At 41.2% G+C, this 27,508-nt stretch overlaps 2 protein-coding genes and 1 long non-coding RNA gene across 4 annotated transcripts in view; 2 read left to right on the top strand and 1 right to left on the bottom strand.

Annotated features, from left to right (window-relative positions):
• LOC122555307 (T-box transcription factor TBX19-like) overlaps window positions 1–5,119 on the top strand; it is a 62,210-nt gene extending 57,091 nt beyond the window's left edge. Inside the window, exon 8 of the mRNA XM_087992613.1 lies at window positions 4,882–5,119. Coding sequence (XP_087848739.1) covers window positions 4,882–5,119 — 238 coding nt within the window. The remainder of the gene's footprint in view (window positions 1–4,881) is intronic.
• A 2,036-nt stretch (window positions 5,120–7,155) lies between these two features.
• On the bottom strand, window positions 7,156–26,164 carry LOC148148514 (uncharacterized). Of its 2 annotated transcripts, none has more exons than XR_015758828.1 (3): window positions 25,637–26,164; window positions 20,613–20,699; window positions 7,156–7,493 (listed from the first exon to the last, which is right to left on the bottom strand). It is a non-coding gene; the product is annotated as an uncharacterized LOC148148514 (long non-coding RNA). The 2 variants fall into 2 exon arrangements; XR_015758827.1 differs by having other exon boundaries at window positions 25,791–26,164.
• The window catches only part of chd1l (chromodomain helicase DNA binding protein 1-like), a 108,407-nt gene continuing 106,545 nt past the window's right edge, over window positions 25,647–27,508 (top strand). The window contains exon 1 of the mRNA XM_043701160.2: window positions 25,647–25,856. Coding sequence (XP_043557095.2) covers window positions 25,757–25,856 — 100 coding nt within the window. The 5' untranslated portion in view covers window positions 25,647–25,756. The remainder of the gene's footprint in view (window positions 25,857–27,508) is intronic.

The raw sequence follows: 27,508 nt of genomic DNA, 5'->3' as shown, positions 1-27,508 counted from the left end.
CTAACGTGGTACCACTGTTTAAGAAAGGTGGTAAAGACAAATCAGAGAACTATAGACCATTGAACCTGATGTCGGTGGTGGGCAAGTTGTTGGATGGAATCCTGAGGGACAGGATTGACACGTATTTGAAAAGGCAAGGACTGATTAGGGATATCAATGTGGCTTTGTCTGTAGGAAAGCATGTCTCACAGACTTGATTGAGTTTTTTGAAGAAGTAACAAAGAGATTGATGAGGGCAGAGGGGTAGATGTGATCTATATGGACTTCAGTCAGGCATTTGACAAGGTTCCCATGGGAGACTGGTTAGCACGGTTAGATCTCACGGAATACAGAGAGACCAAGCCATTGAAGAAGGTTTTATGCCCGAAACGTCGATTCTCCTGTTCCCTGGATGCTGCCTGACCTGCTGCGCTTTTCCAGCAACACATTTTCAGCTCTGATCTCCAGCATCTGCAGACCTCACTTTCACCATTTGGATACAGAACTGGCTTGAAGGTAGAAGACAGAGGTTGGTGCTGGAGGGTTGTTTTTCAGACTGGAGGCCTGAGACCAGTGGAGTGCCACAAGGATCGGTGCTGGGCCCTCTACTTTTTGTCATTTACATAAATGATTTGGATGTGAGCATAAGAGGTATAGTTAGTAAGTTTGTAGATGACACCAAAATTGGAGGTGTAGTGGACAGTGAAGAAGGTTACCTCAGATTACAACAGAATCTGGACCAGATGGGCCAATGGGCTGAGAAGTGGCAGATGGAGTTTAATTCAGATAAATGGGAGGTGCTGCATTTTGGGAAAGCAAATCTTAGAAGGACTTATACACTTAATGGTAAGGTCCTACGGAGTGTTGCTGAACTAAGTGACCTTAGAATGCAGGTTCATAGCTCCGTGAAAGTGGAGTCATAGGTAGATAGGATAGTGAAGAAAGCGTTTGGTATGCTTTCGTTTATTGGTCAGAGTATTGAGTATAGGAGTTGGGAGGTCATGTTGCGGCTGTACAGGACATTGGTTAGGCCACTGTTGGAATATTGCATTCACTTTTGGTCTCCTTCCTATCGGAAAATGTTGTGAAACTTGAAAGGGTTCAGAAAAGATTTACAAGGAAGTTGCCAGGGTTGGAGAATTTGAGCTATAGGGAGAGGTTGAACAGCTTGGGGCTGTTTTCCCTGGATCGTTGGAGGCTGAGGGGTGACCTTACAGAGGTTTACAAAAGTATGAGGGGCATGGATAGGATAAATAGACAAAATCTTTTCCCTGGGATGGGTGAGACAGCATCCTCTTCCTCCTTCTACAAGTTTGAAGAAGCTCTCTTCCTCCCTCTACAAGTCTCCTGCTCCTTGGATGCTGCCTGACCTGCTGTGCTTTTCCAGCAACACATTTTCAGCTCTGATCTCCAGCATCTGCAGTCCTCACTTTCTCCTGGGGTGGGTGAGTCCAGAACTAGAGGGCATAGGTTTAAGGTGAGAAGGGAAAGATATAAAAGAGACTTAAGGGGCAATGTTTTCTCACAGAGGGTGGCATGTGTATGGAATGAGCCGCCGGAGGAAGTGGTGGAAGCTGGTACAATTGCAACATTTAAAAGGAATTTGGATGGGTATATGAATAGGAAGGGTTTGGAGGGATATGGGCTGGGTGCTGGCAGGTGGGACTAGATTGGGTTGGGATATCTGGTCTGGTGAATTGGCCATGCTAAATTGCCTGTAGTGTTAGGTAAGGGGTAAATGTAGGGGTATGGGTGGGTTGCGCTTTGGCGGGTCAGTGTGGACTTGTTGGGCCGAAGGGCCTGTTTCCACACTGTAATCTAATCTAATCTGAAAAAGGAGTTGGGAGGTCATGTTGCAGCTGTACAGGACATTGGTTAGGCCACAGTCGGAATACTGCATGCAATTCTGGTCTCCTTCCTATCGGAAAGATGTTGTGAAACTTGAAAGGATTCAGAAAAGATTTACAAGCATTTGCCTGGTTTGGAGGATCTGAGCTACAGGGAGAGGCTGAGCAGGCTGGGGCTGTTTTCCCTGGAGCGTCAGAGGCTGAGGGGTGACCTTACAGAAGTTTACAAAATTATGAGGGGCATGGATAGGATAAATAGACAAAGTATTTTCCCTGGGGTCAGGGAGTCCAGAACTAGAGGGCATAGGTTTAGGGTGAGAGGGAAAGATATAAAAAAGACCTAAGGGGCAACTTTTTTCATGCAGAGAGTGGTATGTGTATGGAATGAGCTGCCAGAGAATGTGGTGGAGGCTGGTACAATTGCAACATTTAAGAGGAATTTGGATGGGTATATGAATAGGAAGGGTTTGGAGGGATATGGGCCGGGTGTTGGCAGGTGAAACTAGATTGGGTTGGGATATCTGGTCGGCATGGACGGGTAGGACCGAAGGGTCTATTTCCATGCCGTACATCTCTATGACTCTATGACTCTATCTGAATTTAGGATTATCTGAACAAGATCTCAAGGTCCTGTAAAAACGGCAGTAGGCAACTCAGCATTCAGTTACTAGTTAAACAGCATTATGGTGTGCATTGCCAGATAACCGAGAATTGGGCGGCACGGTGGCTCAGTGATTAGCACTGCTGCCTCACAGCACCACGACCCTGGGTTCAATTCCCACGTCAGGCAACTGTCTGTGTGGAGTTTGCACATTCTCCCTGCGTCTGTGTGGGTTTGCTCTGGGTGCTCCGGTTTCTTCCCACAGTCCAAAGATGTGCAGGTTAGGTGAATTGGCCATACTAAATTGCCCATAATATTAAGTGCATTAGTTACGGGAATGGGTCCGTGTGGGTTACTCTTCGGAGGGTTGGTGTGGACTTGTTGGGCCAAAGGGCCTGTGTCCACACTGTAGGGAATCTAATCTAAAAAAGTTTGATAATTGGCACTCAATTTACTGCTTGTTTACGTTGGTTAAATGGCATTATGGTGGATATTGCCGGATAACCGTGAAATATTCAGATAACTGGCACTCATAAATTACTGCTCGTTTCCAGTTATCCGAACGATCAATTATCCAAACAAAATACTCCCTGCCCGTCTTGTTTGGATAATCGTGGTTCTACTGTCCTTGAGTAGGGATTGGGGCACCTGTGAACAGAGAAAGCAATGGTACATCCCCTTAACCACAGTGAAAAAGAAAAAGATTTTGAAAGTCACCTTTTTTTAAATCAGCAGTCATTAAACTCTTAAGGGGTGTGACACATGCTTTAAAAATCCATTTTCAAAGGTTGTTTTGTGGTGGTTAACACTGTTTAAAATTTACATTTGAATAGACAAGATCCAATATTGTTGGTGGGCAAATACATGAATTTCATCCTATCCCTTATAAAGAGAAATCTCGATTATCCGGCATTCGCTTAACCAAATTTCATACTATCCGAACAAGATCGCAAGGTCCCAATGCTTGGTTAACTACGTTATCCGGCATTCGGTTATCTAGCTTTTGATTAACAGAACAAAATACTTCCCGCCCATGTCCTTCGGATAACTGAAGTTCCTCTTTCAATGCTAAATCTCTCTGTAAAATACTGGTACATCAAAACTTCTGGAAGATGAGGTCAACTTAAACTGTAGCTTCTAATTCCATTGTTACTTTTGGATGGATGGATGCTGCTATTTGCAGTCTCATTTACCCTTGTCTGAAATAGTGAGTGCTCATAATCTCCTCAATATTTATACAGTAAAATTCAGGGTGTAAACACTTGACAATTAATCCTGAGAAATAAATAACTTTTTTTCAGTATCTAAAATCAACTAAAATGTTCACTGAAATCAGTGTTGTCAATATTCACGACACTGTGATTATGCATTATTCTTGCAATATATGCAACTCACCAGAATTGAAGCAAGTTGCAGATTTTTCCACACTGTCCCTTCTACCTTTGCTTTTAACCTGAATATTCACAATTGTGTTGAATACATTAAAATTAAAATGCAATAAATTATTTAGAAAATAATTCTTGAGAAGTGACAGCTTTACTGGATACCTATTAAATGGCATCTATTAAGATGGGATGATGCATCCTAACCACCCACAATTCTCTCTCACTTCGCTTGAAGATACTTGGGTATGTTTCTGCATTTATTTTTTTGTGCATATGTTATCCATTAAGTCATTTGTTTCTGTGATTGGTGTCCTTTGAAAAACCTATGGAAATGAACTGTGCCTGCAGACAGAAACAGTTGAGAACTGATTGGGCACAGGAGTTTGAATATTTTGCTAATCAAAAGGGAAAATAGGAAATTAACAGAAAAATCTGATATTTTCATCCTGCCTGTAATTTATTTTTCTATTTCTCTATCTAACTGGCCTGTTGACAGCATTCCAAATCTGTGCAAATAAGTTAAACACAGTAATTTCTTCTATAGCGTGATGGTTGTGTTCCGGTGCAACCCCATGCCATACGAGAATCACATAATACAAATAACATGTAAATTGTTGGTGATGCAATCACACTACAGCCAAGACATACTTTAAAAGTTTGTGCTTTAGAAACAGTGTCTCTATCCATTACAGTGAATTCGTATTGAGGAAATGCATGTTATAGCAGAACGACTTGTACTGCTGTCAGAAATAAACATTGTGAGCAAGCTTCATAATTATCCTGACGTTTACCTTGCAACAATATATTTGTTTACAATCATTGTTTCCTACAGTACAGCAGTGACTACATGTCAAAAGGACATCATTGGCTTTAAAGAGCTTTTGGAGATCCTGTGCACATGATGGGCACTGCAAATAATGCAAGTCTTTCTTTTCTGTCTCTAATCAACGTAATATAACACTAGGAAGTAGTAAAATAACCTGCAACTGCCACAATTCATAAAATTGAAATTGGAAGCATCTTTTCAGATTTGTGCTGAGTGGACATTTATTTGCATTTGTACTTTTAGCCATTATACATGCCACTGGACAGTTGGTAATGGTTCTGTGACCCCAAGCAACACACTGAGCTCAGCTTCTGGAAACCCTCAAAGCCCATTTATTGGAGGAAGCCTGAGTTTGCCGACAACTGCTTCATCCTTGGCCACTATGACAAGTTCAAGTGAAACAGCAATGGAGGTACTCAGTGACTCTCCACTCGCTAGACTGGCGGCATCGTCATGGAACTCAGCTTCATCCTCATTCTGATGGTGCAATGCATATCACATTTGATTGGTGTAGTCATCTATTTCAGAATGACTGGGAATTAAAACAGTTCCTACTGTTCTATATATTTATGAAGTTTAGTTTTAAGTATTTCTGCTGTGAATTGTGGGTGAGAATGGTTTCCAAGGGAATAAATGGTGCTCTAGGTTAGAAGGTAACCTAGGAAAGAAGTCTTTCTGACTGAAAATCCCCACCAGCTAAAATGAATTCAAAACAAGCATATTGTATGAGCACAATTCAGTTTACACTGAACCTAAAGTTAAAGTTAAAGTACAAAATTTAATATAGTTTTATAGTGATCTTAAAATCTAAGTTGAAGAAGCTGTATTGTTTGCTAACTGGTCCAATGCATTCCTAATTAGACTACCCGCATTTCGGCCTCTGTAAATTTGAAGTCACTAAAAAGCAGCCTGCGTCCTAACTCTCACCAAGTCACATTCAGCCATTGCACCAGTGTTCACTTTACCGTCTCCTTAAGCCATGCCTTGATTTAGAAATTTTCTTCCTTAATTGTTTTCAAATCCCGACATGATTTCTGTTTACCAAGTTTACTATGCAGCCTCCCAACCCACTGAGATATCTGTGTTCCACTCAATCTGATTGCATGAGCATCTTCCATTTTAAGTGATCCAAACTTGGAGCTGTGCCAAAAGACTAAAATCTGAAATTTCCTCCCAACATTTCTTGGCATTTTTGCTCCTTTCAGGCACTCAATAACACCTTCCCCTTTGATGTATGTGGATCAGAGTCTTTTTTTTCTTGATCCTGTTTGCTAAGACAACTTATAAATGCAAGACATTATTGATAAAGTGAAGAGTGAAAATAATGTGGTAGGGGTACTGTCAAATTAGCTTTGCATTATATCTAATGCCAATATCAAATTTGGGTGTGCTTAATATTAAGATACTGTAAATAAAAAGATCAACTCCTGGTGGTAGATTTCCTCTTAATCCCAAAATACATTATAGCAGAATTGACATGGAGTTACATTGTGTTGTTTCCTTTAACTGCAATTTGCCCGATGTGGTGAACATGAACTATTGAGGACCTGAAACTTAGATTGTGTTCAGTACAAATACAATTTCTGTAATTTTTTGTGCTGAAAGCAGTTCTTGCTCATAAAATTGGTCAAATATCCCAAATCCAATTAACTACCATAATGTATTTCTGCTAATTGTCCTCATTTGTGGGCCTGAGAAAGTTCTTAACATTGAGGCTTTTTGTACAGATAAGGATGCTAAACCGCATAGAATCATAGTTTCATTTCAGCACAAAATAGGGCTAATTGACCCATCATGTCTGTGCTAACCCACTACCAGAGGAATTCGCCTCACATCACTCCATTTCTGTAGCCTTATAAATGCTTCCACTTTAGATTATGGTCTAATCCTCAGATGAAAGCAATGACTGAAACCGCCCTAACCATAAAAGATTATTATCTTTTAAAAGCTTCAAAATATTTAATATACCAAAACCTTCTTGCCGTAATGAAATGAATAAATGGTTCACTGTGGTTTTCTCTGTACACAACTGAAAATACTTTTAATCAAGTTATTCAAGACTGGTTGAGCAACACTCTGATTAAATTTTTTATTTTTTTTGTTCTGGACCATTTTTATGTGAATAAATAAAACTAGACCACATTGCCATGTATGTCAAGAAATACTTCTTAAAAAGGGGGCTCAAAAACAATTGCATTATGAAACACAGCCCTATTGTGCTGGCTAATAAATTATTGCATGGTATGTAAATAAGTTGGATATCAGAGTAAACAAATTCAATTCCAAAACCTGGTACAGAATGCACCCAAAGTGGAAACTCACTCCCACAGTGTAAAACAGCTTGTTCACATTTTTAAGATGAATATGTGCTTCAAAATGACCACAAAAATATTTAATCCTTTCAGTACTGGAAAGATCTTAATACTTTCTAATGAGGGAAGAGGATATTGTTCAATTTCAGTTCTATATGTGTTTGAATATTTGTTTCTGTACAGAATCTGTTTAAATGTACTTGTATACAATGTTATGATATTAAAAATTGAGGTCAAAACCTTAGTCATTTGTTATAATTTAATTTTCTAATTAAGCTGTTTTCTCTCAATCAATTCACTTTGGCTTCATGTCATCAAACAGTTGTTTCAGAGGTAAACTAGATTTTGCAGAATTATGTGATTTAGGGATCCACGATTGTCCTACTGCCCTCAACTGTTTGTTACTCACTGCATCTTAACTTCAGATTGGTGAAGTTGGAGTATCAATCCAGAAGGTGGAGCATCAGGAAGATGGAATATCAATTGCTAATATTTGAAACAATACTGGATATTGCTAGAGAAATTCAACAGGTCTGGCAGCACCTGTGGAGAGAAAGCCAGAGTTAACATTTTGAGTTCAGTGACACTTCTTCAGAATTGATAGTAGCTTTGGGAGGTCAAATGCTAGAGGAAAGTACCTTTTCACTGTCAACGGGGGTGGTACCAGGGGACTGGAGAGTGGTGAATGTTGTGCCCCTGTTCAAAAAAGGGAATAGGGATAACCCCGGGAATTACAGGCCAGTTAGTCTTACTTCGGTGGTAGGCAAAGTAATGGAAAGGGTACTGATGGATAGAATTTATGAGTATCTGCTTGATTAGGGACAGCCAGCACGGATTTGAGAAGGGTAGGTCTTGCCTTACAAGTCTTATTGAATTCTTTGAGGAGGTGACCAAGCATGTGGATGAGGGTAGAGCAGTGGATGTAGTGTACATGGATTTTAGTAAGGCATTTGATAAGGTTCCCCATGGTAGGCTTATGCGGAAAGTCAGGAGGCATGGGATAGAGGGAAATTTGGCCAGTTGGATAGAAAACTGGCTAACCGGTCAAAGTCAGAGAGTGGTGGTAGATGGTAAATATTCAGCCTGGAGCCCAGTTACAAGTGGAGTTCCGCAGGGATCAGTTCTGGGTCCTCTGCTATTTGTAATTTTTATTAATGACTTGGAAGAGGGAGTCGAAGGGTGGGTCAGTAAATTTGCAGATGATACGAAGATTGGTGGAGTTGTGGATAGTGAGGAGGGCTGTTGTCAGCTGCAAAGGGACTTAGATATGATGCAGAGCTGGGCTGAGGAGTGGCAGATGGAGTTCAACCCTGTCAAGTGTGAGGTTGTCCGTTTTGGAAGGACAAATAAGAATGCGGAATACAGGGTTAACGGTAGGGTTCTTAATAAGGTGGAGGAGCAGAGGGATCTTGAGATCTATGTTCATAGATCTTTGAAAGTTGCCACTCAGGTGAATAGAGCTTGTAAGAAGAAGGCCTATGGTGTATTAGTGTTCATTAGCAGAGGGATTGAATTCAAGAGTTGTGAAGTGATGTTGCAGCTGTACAGGACCTTGGTAAGGCCACATTTGGAGTACTGTGTGCAGTTCTGGATGCCTCACTTTAGGAAAGATGTGGAAGCTTTGGAGAGGGTGCAGAGAAGATTTACCAGGATGTTGCCTGGAATGGAGAATAGGTCATACGACGATAGGGTGAGAATGCTAGGCCTTTTCTCATTGGAACGGCGAAGGATGAGGGGTGACTTGATAGAGGTTTATAAGATGATCAAAGGAATAGATAGAGTAGACAGTCAGAAACTTTTTCCCCGGGTACAACAGAGTGTTACAAGGGGACATAAATTTAAGGTGAAGGGTGGAAAATATAGGGGGGATGTCAGGGGTAGATTCTTTACCCAGAGAGTGGTGGGGGTGGCAGAGTCAGAATCATTGGCGACCTTTAAGCGGCAATTGGATAGGTACATGGATGGATGCTTAAGCTAGGACAAATGTTCGGCACAACATCGTGGGCCGAAGGGCCTTTTCTGTGCTGTATGGTTCTATGTTCTATGTTCTAAAGTATACAGTAAATGGCAGAACCCTGACCAGCATTGGTATACAAAGGGAGCATGGGGTGCAAGTCCACACCTCAATGAAAGTGGCAGCATAAGTGGGTAAGGTGGTAAAGGAGGTGTATGGCATGCTTGCCTTCGTCTGTCATTGAATATAAAAGTTGGCAAGCAATGTTGCAATTGTAATAAACTTTAGTGAGGCCACATTTGGAGTATTGTGTGCAGTTTTGGTCACCACATTATAGGAAGTTAAAAATCACATAATATCAGGTTATAGTCCAACAGGTTTATTTGGAAGCACTAGCTTTCAGAGAACTGCTCCTTCATCAGGTGGTTGTGGAGTATAAGATCGTAAGACACAGAATTTATAGCAAAAGCTTACAGTGTGATGTAACCGAAATTATATATTGAAAAAGACCTGGATTGTTTGTTAAATCTCTCATGTTTTAGAATGATCATGTTGGTTTCAGTTCTTTCATATGTAAATTGCAAAACTTTTTTAAAAGTTATGTTCTCAAGTAAACTGTAACAATTGGTGTCATGTTGGCCCAGATAACGTATTGAAGGTGTTAGCTTCCCTGTGTGGGTCTGTCTGTGCTACAATGGTCAGACTGATACTAATCTAAAAAACGGATTTACAGAATCTTACATGGATTCATGCAGTTTTTGAGCAAAGTAAAATGTACTTCTGCAAGTACAAATTCACCCCACAAACTTATGTGTGTGTGTGTGTGTGTTCTGTCTGTCTGTGTGTATAGTGCAATGGAGTCACCTGTATTGTGACATGAACCCAAGGTCCCGGTTGAGGCCATCCCTGAACTTGGCTCTCAGCCTCTGCTCGGCCACTTTTCGTTGTTGCCTGTCCTGAAGTCCGCCTTGGAGGATGGTCACCCGAAGGTCCGAGGTTGAATGTTCCGGACCGCTGAAGTGTTCTTCAACTGGGAGGGAACATTCCTGTCTGTTGATTGTTGTGCAGTGTCCATTCATCCATTGCCACAGCCTCTGCTTGGTGTCGCCATTGTCTTAAACTCCACAACCATCTGATGAAGAAGCAGCGCTCCGAAAGCTAGTGCTTCCAGATAAACCTGTTGCACTATAATCTGGTGTTGTGTGATTTTTAACTTTGTACACCTGAGTCCAACACCGGCATCTCCAAAACATTATAGGAAGGATGTGGAGGCTTTGGAGAGGTTGCAAAGAAGGTTTATCAGGATTTTTCCTGGATTGGAGTGTATTAGCCAGAAAGAGAAATTGGAAAAACTTGAATTCTTTTTGCTAGGGCATCAGAGACTGATAGAAGTAAGTAAAATTATGACAAGCATGGATAGAGTGGACAGTCAGAATCTTTTTCCCAGGGTGGAAATGTCAATTACTAGGGAACATAGATTTAAGATGAGAGGGGGGAAAAGTTAAAAGAGATATGTGAGTTAAGCTTTTACAACTTGGAGTCTGGAACCTACTGCCAGAATAGGTGTTAGAAGCAGATACAACAGCAACTTTTAAAAGGCATTTAGATAGACACATGAACAGGCAGGGAACAGAGGGAAATGGACCATGTGAGTGAGCAGACAAAGCCCAAATAGAGAGAAAGACAGTTAGGCAGACAAAGGAATGGCTGTTAGTAAGCCAGAGAAAGCAAAAAGCAATATCAGTTTCTCATTGCCTTTCTGATTGTCTTTCTGTTTCTCTGGGGTCTGCCATCACCAACCCACTCACTCATTTCCGCACCGACTCCCTTGTCATCAGCGTAAGTACCACCTTTTCCTAGCTACTGCCATTAACTTGCTTTCTCTCCACAGATGCTGCCAGACCTGCTGAGTTTCTCTAGTAATTTCTGTTTTTGAATTAGATCTTCAGTATCCACAGTTTGATGTAATCACTTATACATGTTTGCTGGTGTACATACAGATGCAGTGCAAAACATTTGATACTTATCAAGGTAGTTAAAAATGTGTAGTAATCTAATCAATCTTCATTAGAAATACTTATGAAAATACTAAGTTATTTTGGAAAACACGTTAATGGTTACCACTAAACCAAATTTGGCAGTTTTTGCTTCTCAGATATCTCTTTCAGTCTCACAATGACACAAATAATCTTACTGTGATAGGGGATGAATAAAAAAGTTCCTTTATTCTGTTGACACAATAAAAATCTGGAGCATTGCAATGGTGCTCAGTCTTTCAGAATTAAACATTCAATTTTTTCAATTCAGGTTTCAGACACAATTATACAAATCAAAAATGCAAAAGTCATAGCCAACACTATAAATATATAAAAATAAAGCTGGAGCTTTACTTGATACAAAGTCTAAGTCCTTTCCATGGCATTTTTAGTGCATTGTACTAGCCACCTCAACATGCTGAGGTAATTGAACAGAGAATTGTCCTGAGCAACATTGTAGTAATGTGCAATAAAAGGGATGTGGAGTTGAATTGCTGGAATAGGAAAGTGGACTTAGTGAGAAATTCTACCATTTTTGGAATTCATAGCCATTTCTTGGAGCTGTATTTGGAGGATGGGATGTTGCCTTCCTGATGTACTAGTTTTGAAAATGTCATGGAAAAAAAATTGTAATGGGAAGAAGAACTACTAAAACCTATGGTGCAAGCAAGACAGAAGTGGAAGTATTTTGAGGTCTTATAGAAGAAATTTAAGAATTTGGGAACCAGTCTGAAAAATAGACAGTAGTCGCATGATTGGAATGTTGCAGACAATTCTGGGAAAGATGTAATGGCCCTGAACAAAGTGCAGAGGAAGCTCACCATGATGTTACCAGAGATAAAGCAGTTAAGTTATGCGGAAGGATTTGAAAAATTTGGACCTTTCTCATTGGAATCATAGAATGGTTGTACTGTATCACCGAAGCAGGCCATTCATCCTGAACAACTCAGCTAAACAACTCCACTGTCCGTGGTTCTTGGAACAGAGAAGCAGAACAGATGACTATTCAGTAGTTTAAGTAAGAGAAATTTGAGAAATTGGAGAGATAAACTAAGACCCCCCCGCCCCGCCCCAAAGTCAGAGGGAAATTGAAAAATAAATTTGTAAGTAGATTTCAGTTATCTGTAAAAGTAATAGGGGTGATTATGGCAGGGGATTTTAACTTTCCAAACATAGACTGGGACTGCCATAGTATTAAGGGTTTGGATGGAGAGGAATTTGTTAAGTGTGAACAGGAAAATTTTCTGATTCAGTATGTGGATGAACCTACTAGAGAAGGTGCAAAACTTGACCTACTCTTGACCTACTACAGGGTAGGTGACTGAGGTGTCAGTGGGGCCAGCAACCATAATTCTATTAGATTTAAAATAGTATTGGAAAGGATAGACCAGATCTAAAAGTTGAAGTTCTAAATTGGAGAAAGGCCAATTTTGACAATATTAGGCAAGAACTTTGAAAAGCTGACGGGGGGCAGATGTTCACAGGTAAAGCGACGGCTGGAAAATGGGAAGCCTTCAGAAATGATATAATGAGAGTCCAGAGACAGTATATTCTTGTTAGTGTGAAAGGAAAGGCTGGTAGGCATAGGGAATGCTGGATGACTCGAGAAATTGAGGTTTTGGTTAAGAAAATGAAAGAAGCATGTGTCAGGTATAGACAGGAGAGATTGAATGAATCTTTCAAAGAGTATAAAGGCAGTAGAAGTATGCTTAAGAGGGTAGTCAGGAGGGCAAAAAGGGGACATGAGATAGCATTGGCAAATATGCTTAAGGAGGATCCGAAGGGATTTTATAAATACATTAAGGACAAAAGAGTAACTAGGAATAGAAGAGGGCCCCTCAAAGACCAGCAAGGCAGCCTCTGTGTGGAGCAGCAAAAAAATAGTGGTGATACAAAATGAGTATTTTGCATCAGAGTTTACATTGGTGAAGGACATGGAAGATGTAGAATGTGGGGAAATAGATGGTGACATCTTGAAAAATGTTCATATTATAAAGGAGGAGATGCTGGATGCCTTGAAACATTTCAAAGTGGATAAATCTCCAGGTCTTCATCACGTATGCCCTAGAACTCTGTGGGAAGCAAGGAAAATGATTGCTGGGCCCCTTGCTGAGATATTTGTATCATCGATACTCACAAGTGAGTTGCTGGAAGACTGGAAGTTGCTAACGTGCTGCCACTGTTTAAGAAAAGTAGTAAGTAAAAGCCAGGGAACTAAGGACCGGTGAGCCTGACATCGGTGGTGAGCAGGTTGTTGGCAGGAATCCTGAGGGACAGGATTTACATGTATTTGGAAAGGCAAGGACTAATTAGGGACAGTCAGCATAGCTTTGTGCGTGTGAAATCATGTCTCAAGAACTTGATTGAGATTTCTGAAGAAGTAACAAAGAGGGTTGATGAGGGCCGAGCGGTTGATGTAATCTATATGGACTTCAGTAAGGCGTTCGACAAGGTTCCCCATGGGAGACTGGTTAGCAAGTTAGATCTCATGGAATACAGGGAAAACTAGCCATTTGGATACAGAATTGGCTTGAAGGTAAAAGACAGATGGTGATGGTGGAGTGTTGCTTTTCAGACTGGAGGCCTGTGACCAGTGGAGTGCCACAAGGATCGCTGCTGGATCCACTGCTTTTCGTCATTTATATGAATGGTGAGGATGTGAACATAGGAGGTATAGTTGGTAAGTGTGCAGATGACACCAAACTTGGAGGTGTAGTGGACAGCGAAGAAGGTTACCTCAGAGTACAACAGGATCTTGATAAGATGGGCCAATGAGCTGAGATGTGGCAGATGGAGTTTAATTTAGATAAATGCAAGGTGCTGCATTTTCAAAAAGCAAATCTGGGTGTACTTATACACTTAATGGTAAGGTCCTAGGGAGTGTTGCTGAGTAAAGAGACCTTGAAGTGCAGGTTCATAATTACTTGAAAGTAGAGTCGCAGGTAGATAGAATAGTGAAGAAGGTATGCTTTTATTGGTCAGAGCATTGAGTAAAGGAGTTGGGAGGTCATGTTGCAGGAAATTAGTTAGGCCACTTTTGGAATATTGCGTGCAATTCTGGTCTCCTTCCTATCAGAAAGATGTTGTGAAACTTGTAGGGGTTCAGAAAAGATTTACAAGGATATTGCCAAGTTTGGAGGATTTGAGCTTTAAGGAGAGACTGAATAGGCTGGGGCTGTTTTCCTTGGAGCATCAGAGGCTGAGGGGTGACCTAAGAGATGTTTGTAAAACCATCAGAGGCATGTATACGATAAAAAGACAAGGTCTTTTCCCTGGGGTGGGGGAGTCCAGAACTAGATAGAATAGGTGTAGAGTGAGAGGGGAAAGATATAAAAGGGATTTAAGGAGTAACATTTTCGCATAGAGGGTGGTGCGTGTATGGAACAAGCTGCCAGAGAAAGTGGTGGAGGCTGTACAATTACAGCATTTAAATGCATTTGAATGGATATATGAATAGGAAGGGTTTAGAGGTATATGGGCCATGTTCTGGCAGATTTGATTAGGATATCTGGCTGGCATGGATGAGTTGGACCGGAAGGTCTGTACATCTCTTTGACTTTATAACTTGAAAGTACGAACACCTAATTCTCTTCAAGTATGTAGCCAACCTGGTGTATAATGAGATCCCACATAGTTCAATTTAAATATTTCAATCTGCAATATCTTCAGACGTTTAAATAATGAATGAATCACTTTGTAAGGGAGCTTTCTTTTCTTCTCAAGGTGCTGGTGTTGGACTGGGGTGGACAAAATCGGATGTCACACAATACCAGGTTGCAGTCCAACAGGTTTATTTGAAATCACAAGCTTTCAGAGCGCTGTTCCTTCATCAGGTCCTGTTGCAGGAGCAGCGTTCTGAAAGCTTGTGGTTTCAAATGAACCTGTTGGACCATAACCTGGTATTGTGTGACTTCTGACTACTTATTTGTCTCAATACATTGTAGCCTCATTCTATGGCTTTATTTTGTAGGCCATTTGTTACTGGATAACCCATTATGATAAATTTATTCCATTATAGCAAGGTTGGTATCAGCTCAAATTAAATGCAATTAAAGAAAATCTACTATATAAATGTTGTAACAATGAAACATTTCCAAAGTGTAAAATGTAATACTTTCCTTCATTTATGTTGTACTTTGGTTAAATGTGTGTCCAATCTGTTGTAATATGCAGCTATTGTGACTATTTGTTCTATTTTATTGTTAAATAAACAATTAAATATTTAAGGTAAACACAAACAAAATGAATTTTAAAAAGCCTTCAGCAAAACAGATAACTCATTTAGAAAAATGTCTTTGTTAAAGATCTAGCGTTATGGGGATTCAAGATGGTGGTGACTCAGTAGGTCTGCCCTGTTGAGCTCTGCACCAGAACCCAGACAAAGTGGTGCACTTATCCTCCGTTATTACCCATTGTGGTAGAAATTGTTAGTTTTTGACCCCCAGAATTGTTCTGTGTTAGTTTAAAATAGTTAGAAAAATGACTAAAGGGAAGAGACCATGAGGATCACAGCAAGCAGGGCACTCCTCTGCAGCAATGGACACGCCTGTGGCTGCAGCGTCAGCCTCCGCGAATGCCCCAGAGGACTCACTTGTGGAGCAGAGTCTGGTCTTGGAATTTGTGGAACTCCAAGGGAATTTTCATTCAGCAGTGGAGGAGACCTGGGCCGGGTTGGAAGCAATCTCGGTCACGCTGCAGAAACATGACCAGGAGATCCAGCGTCTCGAGTAGCGCTTCATGGAGGTGGAACAATGGACCGCGGCCTCTGAAACTGTGGCAGAATTCTCGGTCGGTTGGGTCCAGGCCCTGGAACAGCAGGTCAACGACCTCAAAAATCGAGGCCGACGGAAGAACATTGTCTGGTGGGCTTCTGGAACAGGAGGAAGGCGGCCAGCTCATCAGCTTCTTGGAGCAATGGCTCCCATAGGTTTTGAAGCTGGAAGTCAAGGCAGACCGGGTGCGGGTTGAGCGGGCCCACCACGTTGCCATGCACAGGCCCCGATCGGACCAGCACACCTGCCCAGTCCTAGTGCGATTCCAGCATTACAGAAATAAGCAAATGGTGTTGGAAGCCTCTAGAGCACTGGGGAAGTATCCACAGGCTCTGATATACAAAGGATCACAAATTATGCTTTTCCAAGACTTTTCTGCAGTTGTGATTCATAAGAGGAAGGCTTTTGATGAGGTAAAAAGATGACTGAGGGACTTGAATATCTAGTATTCCATAAGATATCCGGCAATATTATGTTTCAGGCACGGAGGGTCTGTGTTCAATTTTGACTCACTGGAAAAGGCAAAGGACTGCCTGAATACTTTAAAATAGACTGGCTGGCTCGAATAATATGGACAGTAATGTTTACTTTGTTTTTCTCTGTAATTTCTCTGTATTTGCCGGGTTTTTTAAAATATATGTGGGGGTCCTAATTGATTTTTTTTCTTTTTCTTTCTCTTCTCCCTTCCCTCTCGTTATCCTTTGTTCCTTTTTCTGATAATTTCCTTCCTTGGTATGGGATAGGGGGAGGCGAGGGGTTTATATATTTCTTTTCCATCAGGAGTGCCTAGGGTTAAAGTATGGATGGGAGGGGTTATAAGATGTGTGTAACTTTTTCTTAAAAATAATTTGTGTTGCTTGGGACTAGGGCACGGCTTCAGCTAGAAGGAACCATGGAGGGGTGAGTGGGTAGTATGAACCCCCGTGTAGGCAAAGGGGAAAGTCTCCTTTAATTTGTGTTATATATTGGTCTGTTGTAAAAGTAGTTATTAGAAGTTTTGATTTGGTAGTTGTATTATTAAATTTATACGAACTGTTTGCTGTTTTCACTCGGCGCACTATGAGTGGGGTTCTTTCCACTGAGGGGGTCACAGACTGTTTCGGACGGCTATGGCTAACCGTTCATTTAAATGGTGCACCTGGAATGTTGAGGGGAGTCATTCACCAATTAAGAGAAAAAAAGATACTTTCAAGCCATTAGAAAAGATAGGGTTGCTGTAGCCTTGCTGCAAGAAACACATTCAACTGATCAGGAGCACTTGAAGTTACAGCAGGGAGAATTTGAACGAGTGTTTTTCTCATCCTTTAATTCGAAAAGTAGAGGAGTTTCTATACTCATCTACAAGAATCTCCCATTTCAACATTTAGACCAAGTTAAGGATGAATATGGGTGGTTTATGATTCTTAAAGCTTTAATGCATGGAGAGGAGTATGGGATTTTGAATGTTTATTGCCCCCCAGCACATCTCCTCAAATTTTTAACAAATGCGCTTTCCAGGTTGATGGTCCTTGGGGAGCATTGTACAATTATAGGGGGTGACTTTAATTGTCTTATTGACCCCGAAGTGGACAGGATGCCCAGGGGTCTTACAGGTATGCCCCTGCAATCCAGGCAGCTGGTGGACCTGAACAGGGTGCTGGGGTTGGTGGATGCATAGAGATGTCTTCACCCTGAAGGTAAGTGCTATACTAGGATTGACATGTTTTTTGCCCCATTGACCTTTTTGAATTCAGTGCTGTCTTGCAGAATTGGGAACATAGCCATTTCCGATTATGAGGCAGTGTAAATGGAGGTCAAGGTCGGTTGTAACAGGACAGGCCGTGGCACTGACGCATGTATCCTTTCCACTTGAAGGATAGCAAGTTTATTGAGTATTTTGTGCAGCTATTTAAAATCTTTTGTGAAATTAATTTGGGTATGGCCAGTAATCTGTCAGTGCTCTGGGAGACTATCAAGGCCTACACACGGAGTTTGATTATTTCTTACACGGTGACCCGGAAGCGGCAGAGGGGAGAGCAGCAGCGTTTGCTTGAGGCTTGCCTGAAGTTAGCTGAGACAGCACACTTTGACAGACTGTCTGTAACCAAATTGCAGTGGATTACAGCCCTCAGGGCTACTTTGAATGCTGCACTCACCCAGACAGCAAAGAGGGAAATTTCTTTTGCGAAAGAGGTTATTTGAGTATGGTGATAAACCGGGTAGATACCTAGTGTACCAGAAAGAAGAATGCCCCCCAAACTATTACATCCATTAGAGAGAGTGCTAGTACTCTTACTTGCGATGCCAAAAGATTAATGTAGCATTTAGGAAGTTCGATTTTGAGCTGTACCAGTCGGAGGGCAGTGAGGACTATTACCCTAGATTCCCTTACTGATAAGAAATCTGTATCTGTCCATTTTGAATATACATAATGTCCTCGCCTCCACAGCTGTCTGCATTAAAGACTGCTCCAGATTAATTCTCCTATAAAAGAAGAAATTCGTCCTCACCTGTCTTACAAGTGCAATTTTTTATTATGCCCCCTGGTCGTAGATGCTCCCATGAGGGAAAACAACCTTTCTGCATCTACCTATCAAGTGACCTATGAATGGTTCAAATAGGTCTCCTCTCATTCTTCCATATTCTAACAAGAGACAGGCCCAGCCTACTCAACCTCTTCTCATAAGACTGTTCCTCCACACCTGCTATCAGCCTAGTGCACCTTCTCAGAACTGTCCCTAGTGCCACTATATACTTCCTTAGGTAAAGTACATAAAACAGTTTACAAATTTCACCTGAGATCGGAGTAGTGCCTTGTATAGTTTTAGCAAATCCTCTACTTCTATGCTCCATTCCTTTTGAAATAAAGGTCAAATTTCCATTTTACCATTTCTTCCATTTAACTACTGAACTTGGATGCTAGGCTTTTGTAATTAGTAGATGAAGATGCCAAATCTTTCTGTTCCATAGGTTTTTGCAGTCTTGCTCTGGTTTAGTAATATTTAGTTCCTCCGTTCTTCCTGCCGAAGGGCATAACCTCACATTTTTCCAAATTATATTCCATTTACCAAGCTTTTGCCCACATGATTAACCTGTCTACACCCCTCTGTATCTGTGTCATCCTCACCACTTGCTCTCCCACTTATTTTTGAGTCATCCGCAAACTTGGCTAGAGTGTATCCACTTTCCTCATACAGGTCATTAATATATATTATGAGTAATTTTGATGCCAGCACTGATCCCTGTGATGCTCAATAGCTACAGATTGCTATCCTGAAATTGCCCCCTTACCCCAATTCTTTGTCTTCTATTACTTAGCCAGACCTCTATCCATGTTAAAATATCACATCCAACATTCAGGTCTTTTATCTTATTAAGTAGCCTAATATATTAAAACTTATCAAATATTTTCTGAAAATTCATCCATTGCTTCCTCTTTATCTATACTGTTTGTTAATTCCTCAAAGAATTCCAATAAATTTGTCAGCAATCATTTCCCCATTATGAAGCCATGGTGACTCTGCTTGATCATATTGTGTATTTCTAAATGCTCTGCTATTACATTGCTTACTGGATTTGAATTATTTGTCACATGTGCCTAAGTAGAGTGAAAAGCTTTGTTTACAAGCAGAACAGGCAAATCATAGTAAGCAAGGATGTATAGACCATAGGGTGAAAAAAAAAGAGGTATACTGAGCATGCACTAGGCATGATCAACATTAGCAAAAGCGAGATTATTTGAAGTTAGAGTCCATTCATCAGACTAATAACAGCCAGGAAGAAGCGGTTCCTGAATCTGTTGGTGTGTCTGTGTGTGTGTGTCTGTCTGTGTCTGTGTGTGTGTGTCTGTCTGTGTGTGTGTGTGTGACTGTCTGTGTCTGTGTGTGTGTGTGTCTGTGTGTGTCTGCGTGTGTGTCTCTGTGTGTGTGTGTCTGTGTGTGTGTGTCTGTGTTTGTGTTCAAGCTTCTGTATCTCCTGCTTGATGGAAGAGATTTTAGGAGATTATTACCAGGGTGTGATGGGTTTTTCATGATGTTGGCAGCCTTTCTGCAGCAACAACATGTGTAAATAGAATCCATGGATGAAAGCTTGGTTTTTGTGATGGTCTGGGCTGTGCAGACAACCTTCTTTACTTTCTCACAATCCTGGGCAGAGCAGTTGCCGTATCAAACCACTACGCACCTGAACAGTATGTTTTCAATGGTGCATCTATAACAGTTGGTGAGGGTTCTTATGGATATGCCAAATTTTCTGAGCCGCCTGAGGAAGAAGAGGCTTTGTTAGGAAGTTCAGGGCAGACTGTCGGTTATCATCACTCCCATGAACTTGATGCTCTCCAGCCTCTCACCCTATTCAGCCTCTCCCTATAGCACAAACCCTCCAATCCTGATAACATCTTTGTAAATCTTTTCTGAACCCTTTTGAGATATAGGCTTGAGCTATAGGAAGAGGCTGAATAGACTTGGGTTGTTTTCCCTGGAGTGTTGGAGGCTGAGGGGTGACTTTATGAAGGTTCATAAAATCATGAGGGCCATGTATAGGATAACAGGCAAGTTCTTTGCCCTGGAGTGGGGGAGTCCAGAACTAGAAGGTGTACATTTAAGGTGAGAGTGGAAAGATTTAAAAGGGACCAAAGGGGCAACATTTTCATAAAGCTGGTGGTGTGTATGGAATGAGCTGCCAGAGGAAGTGGTGGAGGCTGGTACAATTACAACATTTAAAAGGCATTTAAATGAGTATCTGCATAGGAAGAGTTTAGAAGGATATGGGCCAAATGCTGGTAAATGGGACCAGATTTATTTGATACATCTAAATGGACGAGTTGGACTGAAGGGTCTGTTTCTGTGCCGTAGACCTCTGCGACTCTAACATTCTAACATATTCCCAATGACAGACATTAAGTGAACTGCTTGAAAATTACCTGTTTTTGTCTCTTTCCCTTTTCAAATAAAGGTATTAAATCGGCAGTTATCCAATCCTCTGGGACTTTTCTAGAATCTAGGGATTCCTGAAAGATTAATACCCACACATTTATTATCTTTGTAACTACTTCCTTTAAGATCCTAAGATGCATCCCATCATTTCCAAGGCTAATGATCTTTAGTCCCATTAGTTCCCCTTCTATTTCTTTCTCTACTGATGCTTATTTATTTCTTCTTATTTTGACCCTGAAATATTCAATAATTTTGCAATGCTATTTGTGTTTTATACTGTCAAGACCGATAGAAAGTATTTATTTAACTCTTCTGCCATTTCCTGGTTCCCCATTACTATTTCCTCAGCCTCATTCTCTAGGGGGCCGATAATCCTTCTTGGCTTCTCTCTTCCTTCTTATAAATTGAAAGAAGATCTTTCTATCCATCTTGATATTACTTGCAAGCTTACTCTTAAGGCTTATTTTCTCAGTCCTCTTTTTTTGGTCTTCTTTTGTTAGTTTTTAAAACTTGTCCAATCCTCTGGTAAACTACTAATCTTTGCTACATTGTCTGTTTTCCTTTCGATTTGACGCGACCATTAACTTCCCTGATTAACCCATGGTTAGCTTACTCCCTTCCTAGAACCCCTCTTTCTCACTGGAATATGCCTTTGCTCTGAACCATGAACTATTTTCTTACACATCAGCCACTGTTCTTCAACTGTCTTTGCTGCTAACCAGTCCACTCCAGCCAGCTCTGCCCTCTTTCCTTTGTAATTATCCTTTTCCAAGCTTAGCACAGTTTTTTTCATCCCAATTCCTCTCTCTCAAACTGAATGCTAAACTCTATCATGTTATAATCACTGTTTGAGGAAATGCTTTTACCCTGAGATCATTCTTTCAATTACATCTCATTACAAATCATCAGATCAAAAACAAACTGATCCCTGGTTGGAGCCACCAGATATTGTTCTCGAAAACTATCCCAAATACACACTGAATTTTCCCTCATCACTTCTTCTGCCAATCTGGCTACCTCAATCTATATGTATAAAGTTGAAAGTCACATAAACCAGGTTGTAATCCAACAGGTGTATTTGGAAGCTACCTGAAGGAGCAGCGCTCCAAAAGCTAGTGCTTCCTAATAAACCAGTTGGACCATAACCTGGTGTTGTGTGATTTTTAACTTTGTCCATCCCAGTCCAACACCAGCACCTCCACATCAATCTACGTACAGATTAAAGTCTTCCATGATTAACTATTGCTTTAGACAAACACCCTCATTATCTCCTGATTTATTCTCAATCCCACCGTAAAGCTACTGTTAGGGAGCCTATAGACTACGCCTATCTTTATCTTTCTTTCCTTTCTATTTCTCAACTGCACTCAAATGGATTCAACATCTTCCAATTCAAAACCAGTTCTTGCTATCACATTTATTTCAACCCATACTAATAATATTACTCTTTCTTGGGTTTCCACTTTCGTCTGGAGGAAGTGGGAGGATTCGAAACACCCGCATAGCCAACAAAGAGATAGGCGTAGTTGGGGCCTATGTGGAACAATCTATCTTCTGCAGTTATACCAGCACCACTTCCCCACCTTTTCCTCTGCTACATTGATGACTGCATCAGTGCCACCTCATGCTCCCACGAGGAGGTTGAACAGTTCATCAACCAACACATTCCACCCCGACCTTAAATTCACCTGGACCATCTCTGACACCTCTCTCTCTCTCCTTCCTGGACCTCTCCATCTACAGTTACATTTTCTACAAATCCACCTACTCCCATAGCTACCTGGATTACGCCTCCTCTCACTCCATCTCCTGCAAAAAGGATATCCCTTATTCCCGATTCATCCACTTCTGCTGCATCTGCTCCCAAGAGGACCAGTTCCACAACAGAACATACGAGATGGCCCCCTTCTTTAACGATCACAATTTCCCCACCCACATGGTCGATGATGCCCTCCAGCACATCTCATCCACTTCGTGCACCACCGCCCTTGAACCCCACCCCTCCAGCTGCAATAAGGACAAATCCCCCTTGGCCTTAACCTTCCACCCCACCAACCAACGTATACATCACATCATCCTCCACCATTTCCACCACAACCTACAAACGGACCCAACCAGAGATATACTTCGCTCCCCAGCTCCATCCGCTTTCCGTAAAGACTGTTCCCTCTGCAACTACCTCGTCAGGTTCACGCCCCCCAACAACACACCCTCCCTTCCCGGCACCTTCCTCTGCCACCGTAAGAATTGCACAACCTGCGCCCACACCTCCCCCCTCACCTCCGTCCAAGGCCTCAAAGGAGCCTTCCACGTCCATCAAAGTTTCACCTGCACTTTCACACGTCATTTACTGCATCCGTTGCTCCTGATGCGGTCTCCTCTACATTGGGGAGATAGGATGCCTATTCACAGAGCAATTTAGAGAACATTTCCGGGACACCCACACCAACCAACCCCACTGCCCCACAATCCAAAAACGATGCGCATGTCAGGTGAATTTGCTATGCTAAAAATTGGGTAAATATTGGGTAGGGGGATGGGTTACTCTTCAGAGGGTTGGTGTAGACTTGTTGGGCTGAAGCACCTGTTTCCATACTGTGGAGAATCTAATCTATAGACTCGAATTGTTTTTATGGATTGGAGGGATGGACAGGGGAATATTTATTCATGTTATTTATATGGACTTCAAGAAGGCACTTGATAAAAGTCCCACATAAAAGGCTGTAACTGAGGTAGAAGCCCACTGAATTGAAGGCAAATTTCTGACATAGTTGCAAAAATGCATTATCAGCAGGCAACAGAAATAGATAATTGGTTCATATTGAAATTGGCAAAATATGATTAGTAGTATCCCATGAGGATCTATATTAGGGTTAGTTACATAAATTTATTAATGATTTGGATAATAGCATAGAAAGTCATATATCCAAATTTGTTGATGACATAAACTGAGGTGGCATTGTCAATAATAGCACAACATTATAAAGGGATATTGACAGACTAAGTGCATGGGCAAAACTGTCAGATGGATTTCAATATAAGCAGGTGTGTGGTTATTAATTTTCAATCAAAAAGAGTATAGATCAGGTTACTTTGTAGATGATATAAAAAATAGTCAAATTCCAAAGAGGCTTTGGGTGTACAGGAGCATAGATCTTTAAAATGCTAAACAGATGCAGAAAATAATCAATGTAATTAACTTTATATCTAAAGCTGTGCAGGTCAGGTGAATTGGCTATGTTCAATTGCCCATAGTGGTAGATGCATTAATCAGGGGTAAATATAGGGTAGGAGAACAGGTCAGGATGGGTTACTCTTTGGAGGGTCAGTGTGGACTTGTTGGGCCGAAGGGGCTGCTTCCATAATGTAGGGAATCTAATCTAATCTAGTGAGCTGGAGTATAAGGATACAGAAGCTATGTTGCACCTATACAAAACCCTGGTTCGGCATCATCTGGAGTACCATAAGCAGATCTGGGCACCACATCTTAGGAAGGATATGTTGGCCTTGGAGATTTATCAGAATAATACCTAGACTTGGGTTAAATTATGAGGAGAGATTATACAAATAAGGCCTGTTTCCCCTCAAATTTAGAAGTTTAAGGGATGAAAGCTGATCAATAACAATGCAAGACAATGTAGATAAAGGTAAACCATTGCTACTGGTTGGAGTTATTAGAACTGGCCTCATTCCTGAAGAAGGGCCTGTGCCCGAATCGTCGAATCTCCTGTTCCCTGGATGCTGCCTGACCTGCTGTGCTGTTCCAGCAATAAAGTTTCAACTTTGATCTCCAGCATCTGCAGACCTCACTTTCTCCTCTAAGAAAGAGGGCCAGACCACTCAGAAGAGTCTTAGGAAGCACCTCCATACCCAAACAATAGTAGAGGTTTGGAATTCTTTTCTACTAAAGGCAATTGTTAAGTTGATTTAAATTTGAGATAGATTCCTGTTGTTCAGCAAAGGTTTTAAGGGATATGAGCCAAAGGCTGGTGTATGGAGTTAGGTCACAGATCAGCCATGATCTCAGAGTGGTGGAACAGACAAGATGACTTACACCTTTCAAATTTAACATAAAGCACAATTGCACTCTGAGCTCTAATCTCTAGGCAATCTTTTACTAGATTACTAATTAACTTAACATTTAAAAAAAATGATAATGCATTGTTCACAGCTGCAACATCTTCCAAACCTGCAATCTCAACCACCTAGAACAACAAATGTATCACCATTGCTTCAATGGTTGGGTCAGTACTCGAACTAATTCCTAAGCACACTCTGTCTATCCCTGCACTACATGAATTGCAGTGGTTCACCATCAATTTCAAGGTTAATTAGGAGTGATATAAAAAAAAGCAATGATCACATATCTGTGCTGGTTATAACCGTGAAAACGCCAAATGCATATGCCCTGTGCAGGAATAGACTATGTACCCTCTACTTAACTTCTTGACGTCTAACAACACACATTCTGACACCAGAAGTTATTTATAATTTTACACGAGTTCTGTTACTGTATCAACGTGTTTGCAACATTCATTTTAACTTAATATTATTGAAAGTCCTTTTATATCCTTGTCTCTCTTGGATTCTCCATCTCTGATTGAAAACTCTTATAAAATATAGCACCTTGCTGTCAGCTGCACACTCTGCTGCCTTTACTGGAAACAGTCCACCCACTTCCCATTTGTTTCATCATCAGAAAGTCCACCCACATCTTGCGCGTGGCAGAAGACTTTGCCCACCCTTTATTTCATCACGGGAGACTACGCCCATTCCCTTTATTTCGTCACGGGACATTCCGCTAATTCTATTCATCATAGTAGACTCCGCCCGTTCCCCCGGGTTCATCACAGAGGACTCCGCCCACACACTTATTTCCTCACGGGAGACTACGCCCATCTCATTTACGTCATCACCGACTCCACCTATTTCATTTCATTCGTCACGGAGACTCCGCCCCCAGTTTTGTCACGGGATGATCCCGCCCATTTATGCCGTTTCCCCCCCTCACCGGGAGGAGGTCACTCTTGTCTGGGTGCGGCACGTTCTTTAGTGTTGGAGGTCTTCCGGCGGCAATCAGTTGGTCTCTGGTGTTCTGAAAAAAATTCCGGCTGCACAGAAAAAGTCAGACATGGCTCACTTTGTACAAAATCTTCGCAACTTACTCAGTAACCAGCCGGAAGAGTTTGAACAAGTTGAGGAGGAGGATGTTAGGAGGTGGGGGTTGACAGGTCAGTGCTGTTTAAACGGATTGTAGCTGACTCCTGGATAGGGCTGAGGACACCTGACAGGTCACAGGCCTCACTTGGTAAACCTTCGACTCCATCTGACACCTCAAACAATTTCTCGCAGGCCTCTCCTTTAAGTCGTAAGGCGCACTCAACAGTTACTGCCCCCAATATAATCTACTTCTTGGTCACTTTTTAAATAATTCTCACTTTCTGATAATTAGGCAGTGATGGTGACCTGTCGGTGTGTTTTTCAAAAATAACTACTTTGCAATAACTGCACTGAACCGATTCTCTTCACTCGCGGAGGAGTGATACAGCTGTAAACAGTTTAGTGCAAAGTTCTCAAAGTGTCCAATCAGATTCTAAACTACCAATCAGCTGCTGGAGCAATCTGAATGTTGCTTTTTAAAAAATAAATAATTGCAATAAGCATCTTGACTTGCTAAGCATAACTAAGACATGGTCTTGGTTGTGTTTGTTTCACAAATATTCTACTGGTGGTGGTTAGAGGAGCAGTTTGAGTGGACGAATTAAGTATATAGAACACAAATGCATTTGTACAGCATTAACAATATTAATCTTATCAGCACTATTTGACTCAATAGGCTTATTGATGAGAAATGAACTGAAATAACAAATGCATTTTCCTATCTTGTTTATCTGAAATAATTGAGACTTAACCCTGTTCTGTGTTTTAAAAATCATAAGAACTGCAGATGCTGTAAATCAGAAACAAAACCAGAAGTTGCTGGAAAAGCTCAGCAGGTCTGGTAGCATCTGTGGAGAGAAATCAGAGTTGAAGTTTCAGGTCAAGTGACTCCTCTTCTGAAAAGTTCTAAGGTACATCAAGAAAATTTATTACTAATCAGAAAATTGCAAGAATAAATTAACATGAGCAGGAGTAAGCCATTCAGCTCTTCACTCCAAATTTGCTATTCAGTAAGATTGTGGTTGATCTGATTATTTGACAACCTGATAACCTTGCACTTGCTAATCAGCAATCCTTCTCCTACTGACTTAAAAATGTTCAGTTAAACCTCTACCACTATCACCATTTGAAGAGATCCATAGGCACTTGACCTACTGAGAAAAATAATTCTGTCTTAAATGAACAGTCCCTTAATTATAAACAGTGACCCCTAGTTCAGTTATCCCTCGACAGGAAATATCCTTATCATATTTATCTTTCAAAACTCTAAGGATCTTGTATGTTTCACTCAAATTGCCTTTTACTAAATTCCAGCAGATATAAGCCTAACCCATCCAACCTTTTCACATCAGTCAACTCAGAGAAAGTGAAGGCTGAGGATGCTGCCAGACCTGACTGTTTCCAACACTACACATCAATCAATCTGGATGTAGGTTTGCTCACTGAGCTGGAATGTTCATTTCCTAATGTTTTGTCACCCTACTAGGTAACATCTTCAGTGGGCCTCCAGGTGAAGCACTGTATGTGATTCCTGCTTACTGTTATATGTTTGGGTTTCTTTGGGTTGATGATGTCATTTCCAGTTCTTTTGCTCAGGGGGTGGTAGATGGGGTCTAACGTGATGTGTTTGTTGATAGAATTCTGGTTGGAATGCCATGCTTCTATCAACACATCAAGTTAGACCCTATCTCCCACCCCCTGAGAAAGAGAATAGGAAATGACA

The sequence above is a fragment of the Chiloscyllium plagiosum genome, unplaced genomic scaffold (assembly GCF_037043375.1).
Source record: "Chiloscyllium plagiosum isolate Xiang-an unplaced genomic scaffold, Cpla_swu_hap1 HiC_scaffold_12, whole genome shotgun sequence".
Classification (NCBI taxonomy): domain Eukaryota; kingdom Metazoa; phylum Chordata; class Chondrichthyes; order Orectolobiformes; family Hemiscylliidae; genus Chiloscyllium; species Chiloscyllium plagiosum.
Note: the sequence above shows the minus strand (reverse complement) of the source record. Positions and strands in the feature narration are given on the sequence as shown.